The sequence below is a fragment of the Oncorhynchus gorbuscha genome, unplaced genomic scaffold (genome assembly GCF_021184085.1).
Source record: "Oncorhynchus gorbuscha isolate QuinsamMale2020 ecotype Even-year unplaced genomic scaffold, OgorEven_v1.0 Un_scaffold_694, whole genome shotgun sequence".
Taxonomy (NCBI): Eukaryota; Metazoa; Chordata; class Actinopteri; order Salmoniformes; family Salmonidae; genus Oncorhynchus; species Oncorhynchus gorbuscha.
In genome coordinates, this window is record NW_025745768.1 from 318,753 (window position 1) to 333,876 (window position 15,124).

Consider the following 15,124-nt stretch of genomic DNA (forward strand, 5'->3'; position numbering starts at 1 on the left):
CCTGTATGTTATGTTACTACTAAGATAAACTCTATGGTTGATATCCTGTATGTTATGTTACTACTAAGATAAACTCTATGGTTGATATCCTGTATGTTATGGTACTACTACTAAGATAATCTCTATGGTTGATATCCTGTATGTTATGGTACTACTACTAAGATAAACTCTATGGTTGATATCCTGTATGTTATGGTACTACTACTAAGATAAACTCTATGGTTGATATCCTGTATGTTATGTTACTACTACTAAGATAAACTCTATGGTTGATATCCTGTATGTTATGTTACTACTACTAAGATAAACTCTATGGTTGATATCCTGTATGTTATGGTACTACTACTAAGATAAACTCTATGGTTGATATCCTGTATGTTATGGTACTACTAAGATAAACTCAATGGTTGATATCCTGTATGTTATGTTACTACTACTAAGATAAACTCTATGGTTGATATCCTGTATGTTATGGTACTACTACTAAGATAAACTCTATGGTTGATATCCTGTATGTTATGGTACTACTAAGATAAACTCAATGGTTGATATCCTGTATGTTATGTTACTACTAAGATAAACTCTATGGTTGATATCCTGTATGTTATGGTACTACTACTAAGATAAACTCTATGGTTGATATCCTGTATGTTATGGTACTACTACTAGGATAAACTCTATGGTTGATATCCTGTATGTTATGTTACTACTAAGATAAACTCTATGGTTGATATCCTGTATGTTATGGTACTACTACTAAGATAAACTCTATGGTTGATATCCTGTATGTTATGGTACTACTACTAAGATAAACTCTATGGTTGATATCCTGTATGTTATGTTACTACTAAGATAAACTCTATGGTTGATATCCTGTATGTTATGGTACTACTACTAAGATAAACTCTATGGTTGATATCCTGTATGTTATGGTACTACTACTAGGATAAACTCTATGGTTGATATCCTGTATGTTATGTTACTACTAAGATAAACTCTATGGTTGATATCCTGTATGTTATGGTACTACTACTAAGATAAACTCTATGGTTGATATCCTGTATGTTATGGTACTACTACTAAGATAAACTCTATGGTTGATATCCTGTATGTTATGGTACTACTACTAAGATAAACTCTATGGTTGATATCCTGTATGTTATGGTACTACTACTAAGATAAACTCTATGGTTGATATCCTGTATGTTATGGTACTACTACTAAGATAAACTCTATGGTTGATATCCTGTATGTTATGGTACTACTACTAGGATAATCTCTATGGTTGATATCCTGTATGTTATGGTACTACTACTAGGATAAACTCTATGGTTGATATCCTGTATGTTATGTTACTACTACTAAAATAATCTCTATGGTTGATATAATTTATGTTTGTAACGACTGTCTGATTGCTGCATTGGTACAGGTGTCCCTATTAAAAGATATAGCTGTTTAAATACCTAGATAAATAAAATGCACTGGAAATATAAAATATAAATATTTAATACCCCCAAAAAGTTGAGTATGCCATTTCAAAACAAATCAAATGAACTTTGAAATAAACGGGGACAGGAATTTCACAACAAGCATAACAGGTGAAAACGGGGGGTATGAACCAGTGATTTGCAGTGTAAAATATGAGGTGTTTTTGCAGGGGGTGTAATCAGCAGTATTCACCCAGAGATTACTGAGGACGTAAAACGCAGGCTTGCATCTCATCCGTGTGACGGTCATAAAGCCTAGAGCAGTAATAACAAACCACCCATATAAAACCTGCTATGGCTAGAACCTACTCAGCACATCTTAGGAGGTCTCTCTCTCTCGCTCGCTCACTCTCTCGTTCTCCTGAAGTGATGCTCTTTGAGAAAAATACTGTAAACGGCTATAGTCAAATCACATCTATGTTTGGTTATAAAAAAGAGCGACTTTAGGCTATTTACTGTATTAAAAAATTCATATTGAATTGTGTTTGCCTGACAACGCAACAACATATTAACATTTAAAAAAGATGTATCTGCTGCTTGGATAGTTCCATCTTAGCCACTGGCTTAATCCCGTTCTTTAACTTTTATTTTTGGTTGAGTTGGAGATGTGGATCTAACTTGTAGACAATTTAATAGGCTATTTACTGTATTTCAAAAAATCATCCAGAGACCCCAGGCCTGTTGTTCTATTGTCGTTGATGACTTTGAAAATGCTATACAGGCTTAAATAGCCTCATTGATGATACGTGAGTGATACAGTATGGTCATTTTACTCTGTTAAACCTTCCCCTTTGGAATGACTTCCACAGCAACGGTGAATCTAAGTGGAGATCTCAACCATCATTGTCACAATAGCACATTGGTAATAGTCAGTGACAAACAGCATAGCTAAGCAGGGCTGGGCTTGGTTACAACCCTGGGAAAGAGACCAAAGGGTAGCTGTAGAAAGATCAACTCTCCAGTAGGAGGTGCTGCCCAGACTATTGTTGCTTTTCTGAAAGTGGATATAACATTGAAGAGCTGACATTGTTTTAAAGGTAAAAATTCAACATATATTATAGAAGGTTATCTATGTTGAAAATTGGTTACCATGATGACATAATCCTATGTTTGAAATTTCACCCTCAAAACAGTTTACGAAGATAACGTTTTTCAAATCCAATGTATTTTCCATGTAGATTCCACGTCACAATACAGTACCAGGCAAAGTATTATTGTATTATTGTACAATGTAGAGAATAGCAAAAATAAAGAAAAACCCTTGAATGAGTAGGTATTCTAAAACCTTTGACCGGTAGTGTATATTGACAAATTATGTTGAAACAACGTTGATTCAACCAGTTTGTGTCAAGAGGGACACAACCCACCCCCTTATCCAATTATCAGCTGAGGTCAAACACACGTGGGTCTACAAATACAATTCTCTTCCTCAATAGTGAGTAGCGAAAGAATACTATATAAAAACTCTAAATGAGTATGACATCCTGGCATTTAAAGCATACTAAACTTGATCATTTTGACATACTATAAGACTTAAATATTTGCAAACCTAAAATGCTTACTATTAAGGACAGAAGTACAGGTATCTGGACAAGGTCCAAATGTCTAATCTGTGTTGTCAGGAGACATCTGGATTCCGATTTGAATTTAATAGCATCCTAAACCCCCAGAACAGAAGACAAACACAGAGGTATCAGGTGTGTCCCTCTACATGCATGGTGTTTGTATAATCAATGTGTGTGTGGGACTGGAGGTCCTGACCCCAGTAAAAATAGGAACCAGGCGAACTAACAGCTGATGAAATAATGACTCTGCTAATTAGGTTTATTTTCTGTGGGAGGAGCCATTAACGTGGCGAGGGAGTGAGGAGCCCGGGAGAGGCAGGTGTTAATCGTTATTTACTTCGCCTCATGCTTTACATTCCGATGGCTCCTCCGCCCATTAGCGACAGAGAGTTAGCGCTTTTTCACCATTTATGAGCTCTCAGGTGTTAATGAAGAGCTAGTGTTGACATGTTTCCCCTATCTGGCGTGTTAATGGGTTTGGATAACCAGACTGCAGGGGGAAAACAACAGCGAAGAGGGAACAAAACGTGCACTTGACTATGCATAGGGGTTCTAATACTGTGGTCAAATACTTCTTGTGATGAATCCATTTGTATACCTGTCCATCTTAAGGAATTAAACCTAAGGCTGCGTCCCCAATGGCCCCCTCTGCCCTACATAGTGCAATACTTTTGACCAGAACCCTATAAGCCCTGGTAAAAAAATGGTACACTAAATATGGAATGGGGTGCCATTTTGGAGAGTTTTAAGATGCTGTACCTAAATCTCTGCCTTGGTTATTTTGAGCTCCAACACCTGTTACCTTGAATTAGTATTATAACTATTGAACCTGTTACCATGAATTAGTATTATAACTATTGGACCTGTTATCTTGAATTAGTATTATAACTATTGGACCTGTTACCTTGAATTAGTATTATAACTATTAGACCGGTTATCATGAATTAGTATTATAACTATTGGACCTGTTACTTTGAATTAGAATTATAACTATTGGACCTGTTACCTTGAATTAGAATTATAACTATTGGACCTGTTACTTTGAATTAGTATTATAACTATTGGACCTGTTATCATGAATTAGTATTATAACTATTGGACCTGTTACCTTGAATTAGTATTATAACTATTGGACCTGTTATCATGAATTAGTATTATAACTATTGGACCTGTTACCTTGAATTAGAATTATAACTTTTATACATTTGACCATGAAATAGTTAGTAGTAGTTATTGTTCTGCGGAGGTGTATAATTTGCAATGTATGAATAGCTGGAATGTTTTTTGTCACCTCATACTCTCTAGGCTCGAGTACTGTGGTGAAGGACAATACCATAACACAGGATTGAGTACTCTGGTGGTGGACAATACCATAACACAGGATTGAGTACTCCAGTGCTGGACAATACCATAACACAGGCTTGAGTACTCCGGTGCTGGACAATACCATAACACAGGCTTGAGTACTCTGGTGGTGGACAATACCGTAACACAGGAATGAGTACTCTGGTGGTGGACAATACCGTAACACAGGAATGAGTACTCTGGTGGTGGACAATACCGTAACACAGGCTTGAGTACTCTGGTGGTGGACAATACCATAGCACAGGCTTGAGTACTCAGATGGAGGACAATACCATAATACAAGCTTGAGTATTCCGGTGGAGGACAATATCATAACACAGGCTTGACAACAGTGGTGGACATAGCACAGTCCATTGACATTCACCACACCATTTTTAGGACCACTTTCATTAAGCAATACAGCAGTGTGTGGGCTTTACAGTGTGTGTATTTGTGTGTGTGCATGAGTTTGAGTTTGTGTGTTTGTGTCTCATGGGCTGAGCTCGGGTGTGTATGTTGGTGATGGTGTGTACATGTGTGTCTACTCTATTCAGTATGTGTGCATCTATGTGCCTTACTTGAGGGCTTTGAGCTTGCGTCTCATAGGCCAGGCTCGGGTGCGTATGTTGGCGATGATCTCCTTCTGAAACTGGATGTTCTGGAACATCTCCTCTGGGTCGTTGCTGTCTGCATGCTCATCCTCCTTGCCCTCCTCATCTGATTGGCTGCAATCGGACAGAAGGAGAGGGGTCAACTTGTTATCTTGATGGACAGCTGTGCTCTGCTGTGTGACTGAAGACAGACTCAAAGAAGCAGGATGTAGATAGTTGCTTTTTTCTCTGTAAAGTCAATTTCCTCACAAGCAAGGCAAATGGTAAGAGTTCATAGCATGACACACACACAGAAACATGCCCACCTGCACCAGAAGCAGGCATGCACCAAACACACACACACACATGCCCACCTGCACCAGAAGCAGGCATGCACCAAATACACACACAGAAACATGCCCACCTGCACCAGAAGCAGGCATGCACCAAACACACACACACACAAAGTGAATGTACACAGTCCCTGCATTAAAATATCAACGTAATCCACACAGTTTATTTTTCATTTGAAAATGCAGTGAACCTAAAACAAGATTGAATCACTATTTGTTTAAGTCATACACATGAACTTAATTATCAAAGTGAGGATACTGAATGACATGAAAATGTATAGGAGGAATGGTTGAGTAGATTATTTGACTCCTACAATATAAATATTCAGCTTGAGCAGGAGATAATGAAAATCTTAAAAACTCAGTCACAGGATGTGTATGGAAATGACTCCGTCCTCCTGAAGAAATCTCCAGTACCCTGTGCTCTCCAGCCACTCGTCTGGTCAATCTGTTAATTATAGAAGCAGTGTTCCCTGACGACTGGAAATCTGCTGTCATAACACCAATCTTCAAGGCTGGAGATCCAACTGATGTGGCCAAATATAGACCCATCTGCATTCTCCCAATCATATCCAAGGTGGTAGAAGAGGTGGTGGCCAACCAACTAATAGCCCACCTAAACTCAGGTCACTCTCCTCTCTATCCAATGCAGTTTGGTTTCAGGACACATCATTCAACCGAAATGGCAAACTGTTTCCAAATTTGCCAAAGGTTGAGTTGTGATAGCTGTTTTCCTGGATTTAAAGACAGCATTCGACACAGTGAACCACAATGTGCTGCTATCCAAACTGTCAACCCACAAACTACCGGCACACACAAACAGATGGATGGAATCCTGTCTGAACAAAAGAAAACAATGCACCAAAAATCAAACTTTCAACATCTGCCCACTGCTCTGTCAGAGTCCCTCAAGGATCCATTTTGTGCCCACTTTAATTTAGTATATACATCAATGCAGATGTATGCAGACGATACAGTGTTTTACTGTATGTACATGTCAAGACAAAGCAACAGCCGGCTCGTAAAATTACAACAGCAACGAACAAAATAGCTGACTGGTTGGACTATTCATGACTAACATTGAACAAAACAAAAACTGTCTGCATGTATTTTTCCACCAGGAACAGTGAGACCAAAACATTTAAAAAGTTATCCTTTTTAGATAAAACTATACAAAATATAATCAGGTCACCAAATAACTATTTTGCTAAGGTATACAGTAGCCTCAACAGCACTAAGTAGGGTAGCACTATGGTGTAGCCAGAGGACAGCTAGCTTCCGTCCTCCTCTGTGTATATTCACATCAATACAAAACCTAGGAGGCTCATGTTTCTCACCGCCTTCCATAGACTTAAACAGAAATTATGACAACTTCCGGATGACGTCCTCCAGCCTATCAGCCTATCAGCCTACTGCAGCATGAACTGACATGTTGTCCACCCAATCATAAGATCAGAGAATTAATCTAGCACTGAAAGCATAAGATACAGTTAGCTAGCAGTGTAATGTATAACATGTGGTGAGTAGTTGTCTCAAAGAGAGAGAAAGACTATAGTTGAACGTTTTTGAACAAATTAATTTCTTCCAAAATGAAGGAGAAGCAAGAGAAAAATAGAAAGTAATTTTTTCACTTTCAGTTTCACTTAGTTAGCAAATGCAGCTAGCTAGTTTAGCCTACTAAAATACCCTGCTCAAACAGAGGGATGCTATGTTAGATAGCTGGCCCGCCAGTGTAACTGCTTACTGACTCTGCACTGTAACGTTACTGCATGATTTTAGTGGGGTTACTAACGCGGTAGTTCTATTAGCTAAGCTGACTATGACATTACTTTAGCTAATATGGTGATAACGATGTAGGCTGTTTGTAGAGGTTTGGCTTGGAAAGTTTTCATTCTGCCGATTCTGTTGAAGAACGTTTCTTAAATGGAAGCAAACTGAACAAAACGGGGATAAACATACCTGAATTTGTCCAATAGAAACTCTTGTTTGCAACTGTCGTGTCTTTGGCTATGCCGGATTAAGTGATATGACATGCTATTCTATAAAATAATTTCTCTGTAATTAATATTACCTGATTAAGCTAATCAGGTAAATGTAATTAACTAGAAAGTGTTATCTTCCGAATAAACTCTTAAAGACCTAGTAATCTTTTACATCAATAGCAGTCAATATTTAATCGTCACTTTATTCAGTCTCATCTGAAAGTTATAAATTCTTGGTTATCTTCACGAACCCTGGCTAAAACGTTGAATCAGCAATACAAAATTTGGTTTAATTATTTATTGACTAAATACCTAAATAATCACACAGAATTACATCTACACAGAATGGATCATACATTGATTACAAATTATGTCATTAAGAAAACGTCCCTGTGGACGGAACAGATAAGACAGTTGGTTACACAAAGAGAGGGGGTTGGGTTTGAGTGAAAGAGCGGGAAGACTGAGTAACAAAGGGAGACGCTATGCTATCGTAAATACAGTATCTTATGCATTCTAAATGACCTCCCATTTGAAAAAGGAAAATGCAATTAATATTTACTCTGAGCTGCGCTTCGGTAGGTTGGTCGTAGATGGTAAGCCAGGTTGTCCTTTGAAGAATGTCTGGTGGTAGAAAGGTTACTTTGTGGTATTGTTGTGTGTGTTAGACTGGATACGTCATCCGTCCTTTCCTAGCCCACCTTTACAGCGACTGCTGCTAACTCAAAGCCTAGGAGGTGTCACTTCTAGAGTGAATAAGAGTTCAAAGTTCATACCAAGTTGCCATACTTTTAAGCTCACGCTATATACTGGCTGGTATAGTCAAAATGTATCCATCCAGGGTGTAGGTCGTCACCTTCACATTGAAATTCGATGCTAATTGCGTTAGGTTCTTGCTGATGTTGGCTTAGTTCTGTAGGTGGTCTTTGTCCTTTCAACGGGGGGACTGCCAGTCCGCACGTCCTTGGAACAGAAAGTTACATTTTCGTCCAGGGGGTTATATAGGATTGGGGGAGAGAGCCGTGTTTCATTGTTTACAACCCATGTCTGTTCACTTAGGCGGGGCCTCAGAGTGAGCAGAGTGGTGTTCATCTGACAAACCGTTCTCTCATTAAGAAGCTAAAAATTACATTTGATCTTTTCACAAATAGTTTCTTTTTTAAACATTTAAATTGCACAACAATTCCATGTGAATCTGATAACTAGAATGTGTAGATTTTCCAAGATACAGTTTATGTTGCCCTATAATCAGTAAACATGTTTCAGACACCAACTGAACTGACATCATATTCATTAAATCCCATGGCATATTTTCAACTGGTTGGATTACGGAAACATGGTTCCGTTTCCCATCTTGTGAAGTCACCAGACTCTCTCTCAATGTTAACAAAGGGATTTTCAATAGTCACATGGGTAGAGTAGAGAGAGGAAAAAGGGGAAAGGTATTTATGGGGATCAAAAACCTCCCCCCTCAGGCCAACGTCATGACATAACTGTTGCACTAATGATTGCACCCTATAGCAGCTAGATGCAGACAAGAGTGTGCAAGGCGGTATTCAATGTCACCGTCTGTCACCTCAAATGTGTCTCACGACCTGTGTGCACCTACGTTGTAAACTTTCATTCATAGGCTAGGTTGTAGCAACCTCATGATGGACATAGGGAAAATTTGAATATCATGTAGTAGCCTAAACCTATCGCTGTTACATTTAACTGGGTGAATGGAATATGAATGAGAGTCATCCAATATGCCGTAAGAGAAATAAGGCCACGTTCATGAACAAAGAAAACGGCCCTGACCACTGGTCACAACCTGGTCACAAGATAATATCACATCAATGAAAACACTTCAAAAGCTCTATAAACAAACTCTGAAATTGCTAGGGAAAAAATGACCACTGCAATATCATTAAGAAATATAACCTACTGAGATTTGCCAGGTTCTTATGCCTCTGATGATTAAGATCACTCATGACCTTGCCCCACCTCCTCTTTGTTGCATATTGAAAAGACAATACCAGGAGGACAAGAGCTTCAACCAGAGGAGACTGCTCAGATCAGTTTAGATCCACTACATTTGTCCAGACAGCTTCCTCAGTCGGAGCGTCTGGATTATGGAACCCCCTGCCAACCAGTGTGACAGAGTGCAGTACCTCTGTTAGCTTCAAGACAAACCTGGAGAAGTGGCTAAAGGCGAACCAGCCATGTGGACATTAAAGATATTCCGACTCTTAAGATGTCAGATACTGTAGGAAAAAGGGACATTTAAACTCTTTTATAATATTATAACTATAGTGTCTATTGTTGTATGTATATACAGTACCAGTCAAAACTCATTCTAGGTTGTTTCTTTATTTTTACTATGTTCTATGTTGTAGAATAATAGTGAAGACATCAAAACTATGAAATAACACATATCATGTAGTATCATGTAGTAATCAAAAAAAGTGTTAAACAAATCAAAATATATATCATATTTTAGATTCTTCAAAGTAGCCACCCTTTGCCTTGATGACAGCTTTACACACACTTTAGTCATTCTCTCAACCAGTTTCATGAGGAACGCTTTTCAAACAGTCTTGAAGGAGTTCCCACATATACTGAGCACTTGTTGGCTGCTTTTCCTTCACTCTGAAGTCCAACTAATCCCAAACCATCTCAATTGGTTTGAGATCAGGTGATTGTGGAGGCCAGGTCATCTGATGCAGCACTCCGTCACTCTCCTTCTTGGTCAAATAGCCCTTACACAGTCTGGAGGAATTTTTTTGGTCATTATCCTGTTGAAAAACAAATGATAGTCCCACTAAGCATAAAACAGATGGGATGGCGTATTGCTGCAGAATGCTGTGGTAAACATGCTGGTTAAGTGTGACTTGAATTCTAAATAAATCACTGAGTGTCAGCAGCAAAGCACCCCCACACCATCACACCTTCTCCTCCATCCAATACACATGCAGAGATCATCCATTCACCTACTCTGAGTCTCACAAAGATGGCGATTTGAACCCAACATTTCCAATTTGGACTCCACAGACCAAAGGACAGATTTCCACCGGTCTAATGTCCATTGCGTGTGTTTCTTCGCCAAAGCAAGTCTCTTCTTCTTATTGGTGTCCTTTAGTAGTGGTTTCTTTGCAGCAATTCAACCATGAAGGCCTGATTAACACAGTCTCCTCTGAACAGTTGATGTTGAGATGTGTCTGTTACTTGAACTCCATGAAGCATTTTTTTTGGGCTACAATCTGAGGCTGGTAACTCTAATGAACTTATCCTCTGCAGCAGAGGTAACTATGGGTCTTCCTTCCTGTAGCAGTCCTCATGAGAGCCAGTTTCATCATAGAGCTTGATATTTTTGTGACTGCACTTGAGGAAACAAAAAATTACAGAAATTTCCCAGATTGACTGACCTTCATGTCTTGAAATAATGATGGACTGTCGTTTGTCTTTGCTTATTTGAGCTGTTCTTGCCATAATATGGACTTGGTCTTTTACCAAATGGGGCTATCATCTGTATAATACCCCTACCTCGTCACAACACAACTGATTGTCTCAAACGCATTAAGAAGGAAAGAAATTCTACAAATTAACTTTTAACAAGGCACAGCTGTTAATTGTAATGCATTCCAGGTGACTAACTCATGAAGCTGGTTGAGAGAATTCCAAGAGTGTGTAAAGCTGTCATCAAGACAAAGGGTGGCTACTTTGAAGAATCTCAAATATAAAATATATTTTGATTTGTTTAACACTTTTCTGGTTACTACATGATTCCATATGTGTTGATTCATAGTTTTGATATCTTCACTATTATTATACAATGTAGAAAATAGTAAAAAAATAAAGAAAAACCCAGGAATGAGTAGGTGTATCCAAACTTTTGCCTGGTACTGTATAACTGTATATATATTTGTATAGTGTGTTATATTGTAGCATTGTATTGATGATGATGGTTTTCTGCCCAGGGACTACAGATGAAAATGAGCAATCTAGCTCAATCTGGTGCATTGGCATGTTGTACATGGTCCCCGACAAATACATGAATACATCAGAAATAATACGAGGACCAGAATGGCAACAAGCCTTTGGGCTGTATTGGGTTTTATCATCCATATTGTATTATATATGTAATGTTGTCTCCTGATGGAGCATCCTTCTACCTTAATTATCAAATACATTCAGTCAATCAATCACTAACCTGTTTGACAACCTGGATGAGGATACATTTATACTACAACAGTTTCCATGTATACAGGTAAATTACACTTTTGCATGTCATAAAAAAGGATGCTATGGAGTTGAGGTCAAAAACGGAGAAATAATCATGTCTTCCGTCCACACAAAGCATATTCATTTGGCACATGGAAAGCATCGTTTAAAATCAACATGAATAGAATAGTACAAAATAGAAGAGACTGTACACTCTTAGAAAAAAGGGTTCCAATAGGGTTTTTTGGCTGTCCCGTAGGAGAACCCTTTTTGGTTCCAGGTAGAACCCTTTTGGGTTCCATGTAGAGCCCTCTGTGGAAAGTATTCTAAATGGAACCCAAATGGGTTCTAGCTGGAACCAAAAAGGGATCTTCAAAGGGTTGTCCTATGGGGACAGCGGAATAACCCTTTTAGGTTCAAGATAACACCTTTTTTCTAAGATTGTAGAACTCACCCTGGCTGGTTGTCTTGATAAGATGAGTAAATCCGCCTGGAGTTCTTCCTGACACTCTTGTGTCGCTTCACGGTAGTCGAGGGTCTACTGACCACAGCAGTCTCAGACACGCCACTCATCCTGACCGTAATTCAGCACTCTGAACACTGTGTGTTTCTGGGTGTGGGTATATGTATGCACGCTTAAACTTTCAGCTCTGTCCATCCATCTGTGTGTGTGTTAGGGTTAGACTGTGTATGTGCATGGCGAGTGTCCCTGCGTGTGTGTGTTCCCTGTGGTATTTGCTTGACCGCGTGTGTGTGCAGTTCAGTTCAAACTTTCAGAAAGCACTGACTTGGCACATCCCCCTGTGCTCTCCTGAGACTCTCTGCAGACTGATTGAGGCAAAGCTGAATGAAGTCTAGGGTCCGTGTGTGTGTGTGTGTGTGTGTGTTGGAGCTGAGAGACGGGAGTGGCTGGGGCAACCTGCAGTCGTGGTACCTCATTGGAGCATCAGACAGACCCTTGGCCGCTCAAGCCCTGCCTGACTCTTTCTCGGATCCAATCAGAGACATACTGAACTCTTAAAGGGCTAGTGCATGCAACACACACACCACACACACACACCTCCCTGGCTGTCATGAGTTGTATATTTGTGGCTAACACAAGTATAGTTGGTTTGTGTGTTTTTCTCCAATCAAACTCAAATAATGAATCAATGATAATATCTTCTAACAGTAAAGCCTGTGACTCCATTCATTCAAACCCATAATGCAGTATAGGCCACTGTGAGGGGAGTTTACTTGGTGTTTTTTTTACAATAGCAATTTTCTCATCCATTTGACCCCAGTGAAATGAATACAATCTAAAACCTTTATCAATTCACTTCATGAACTGACTGAAATGAAAAGTGAATTGATCTAACCCTGGTAGATAGTGGATACCGATCATAGTATATGATCATTTAAATAATATAGTGTACATTGTAATTCTTTCGATTTCATTCAGTGTCTTTCCTAAGCAGGTCTAAAATGAAACCCTAAGCATTAAATAAACCCCTTTGGCACCTTTTGCCAGGAACACACAGACACTTTTAATCCGGTTCACATACAGAGGTGCTTTCATAAGCCTTGGGGTGTAGTCAAATCAGATCAAATCACACCTCTTAACACAAATACAAGGAAATGTCTCTTTTCTGAGAAGTGACACCACGGCTCGTTAACAATGATATGATAATGGACCATATGTTCAGTTGGCTCGTGGAATCGTTGGTCTGTCGTTTTAGAATAGAAGGCAGAAGGTTATCGTAGCCCAATCGAGAGGGGACATGTTTTTTATGCCATTTTTAATTGAGTTCTCTGTGAGTGGACTCCATGGAGCACATCAGACAGGAACGTCTATGTGGGAGTCGATGGAAAAGTTTTAAACACTGAAAACCTGGAGACTGAATTGTCAGATCGTGGTCTCGCATGCTTAATAAGACATTTGAGGAGAAGTTCAGGTGATACGTCCCAAATGGCACTATATTCCCTACATAGTGCACTACTTTTGACAAGGTCCTAGAAGGCTCTGGTCAAAAGTAGTGCACTAGAATATAGGGTGCCATTTGGGACATAATCCAGGAAGTAGGGATGTTTTGAACAAAATGTTGTTTTAGTTTAAAGTTATTTCCAGTTATTTTAGTGAGGTATTGAAGGCTGAATTAAGACAGAGTTTGTGAAAAACTCTGGGCCGACTTCTTTAAATCTATGCTTTAACATGTAATAACAAAAGTGATATTTTATTATGCACTGGCTCTGACTACCCAGGCCTGCAAGCAAAAATGGTTGTGATGACTGGCTAACGCCCTTTGCAGCGCCATGGGTTTTACACCGGTTTTAAAATGATTATTATTTTGTATTTTTTTAACTTATTTTGGGTGACAGAAAAACAACATCTTTACCTGGTTATCTGACCAGGAAACCATCTTAAAACCAGAAAATGATGTCAATATGATATCCCATGCCAAATAGGGTGGTGTGAATTGTGGTTATGCTGTGTTTGGACTGCAATCTCTCCAAAAAACAGACAGGCCACACTAGGTCATCTTGCTTTGTAGATTTACTATCCCTTTAAGGTGGCTGGGCTGAATAGGAGAGTTGTGCATGCTTTCATCTCGTATCCAGACAGACTAGCTATCAAAGAATAACACCATCATTATCTACAGTAATTACACAGTACTGCTTCACTGGGTTCCTCCACTGTACTGTCTCTCCCCATACACACTCTTACAATGAACACACACACTCCCACACCCGAGCTCACACACACCCAAGTAATTCAGGCATCAATGGCTATTGTGACTAGTAGAATAGAGCTGTCGGCTATGCTTCAGTGCTTTGAACACAAGTTTGGATAGTTCACGAGACATTAATTTGATGAAAGGTTAATTAGACGTTTGTGGGAGCGTATATAGAGGCTTTATCAACATTATCTCACTGTGCCAGTCTCTGGAGACATAGGTTCCGGCTGTCGGGGCTTCTATGGACCTTCCATAACAGGACTTCACCACACAACGTTTTTAAAGACTTTTACCTCTGGAGTCTACTAGTTTCAGGAAGGCTTTGGGATGATATTTGATTATGAGCCATGGATGAAATCGTGTTAAATACCATAAACCTCTAGTCCTCTACAAAACAGCACTGTGATTTATTTCACGCCAAATGACCAAGATCAAAAGGGCAGTAATCTAAAAGACCATGGGGCAGTTTCCCAGACCCAGATTAGGACTAAAAGGTAGAGTCTCCATTGAAGGTGCTTTCTGATTCAGGACTAGGTTTGTGTCCGAGAAACGGCCCCTCAACGGTCATTACAGATTTTAGATATAGACAGTCCTCGCCCATAAAATATCAAAACTATAGCTCTGTTTAACGGGATGAGCGTAGGAACGGATTCTAGAAAGCGTTGTTCATCTGTGGTGCCAGTGATGTCTTTTATAAAAGGCCTATTTTGGTGTAATACATAAGCAGTAGTGTTGGAACATCAACACATTCACAATCACATTACAAAAGGCTCGGTATTGAACCTCATATTCTATTTCACAGATTTAAAATGTTCTATCTTTTCTGTCACCAAAGATGCCACAGTGCTGCTTTCATGATATCCAATTCACAAGAAAATACACTTAT

General features: G+C 39.2%; 1 protein-coding gene across 1 annotated transcript in view; it reads right to left on the minus strand.

The window, feature by feature from the left end:
* Positions 1-12,266, minus strand: part of LOC124019840 (transmembrane channel-like protein 3) — a 55,492-nt gene extending 43,226 nt beyond the window's left edge. Inside the window, exons 1-2 of the mRNA XM_046335274.1 lie at positions 11,979-12,266; positions 4,975-5,121 (exon numbers count right to left, since the gene is read on the minus strand). Of these exons, the coding sequence (XP_046191230.1) occupies positions 4,975-5,121; positions 11,979-12,097 (266 nt within the window). The 5' untranslated portion in view covers positions 12,098-12,266. The remainder of the gene's footprint in view (positions 1-4,974; positions 5,122-11,978) is intronic.
* Positions 12,267-15,124: the final 2,858 nt, after the last annotated feature.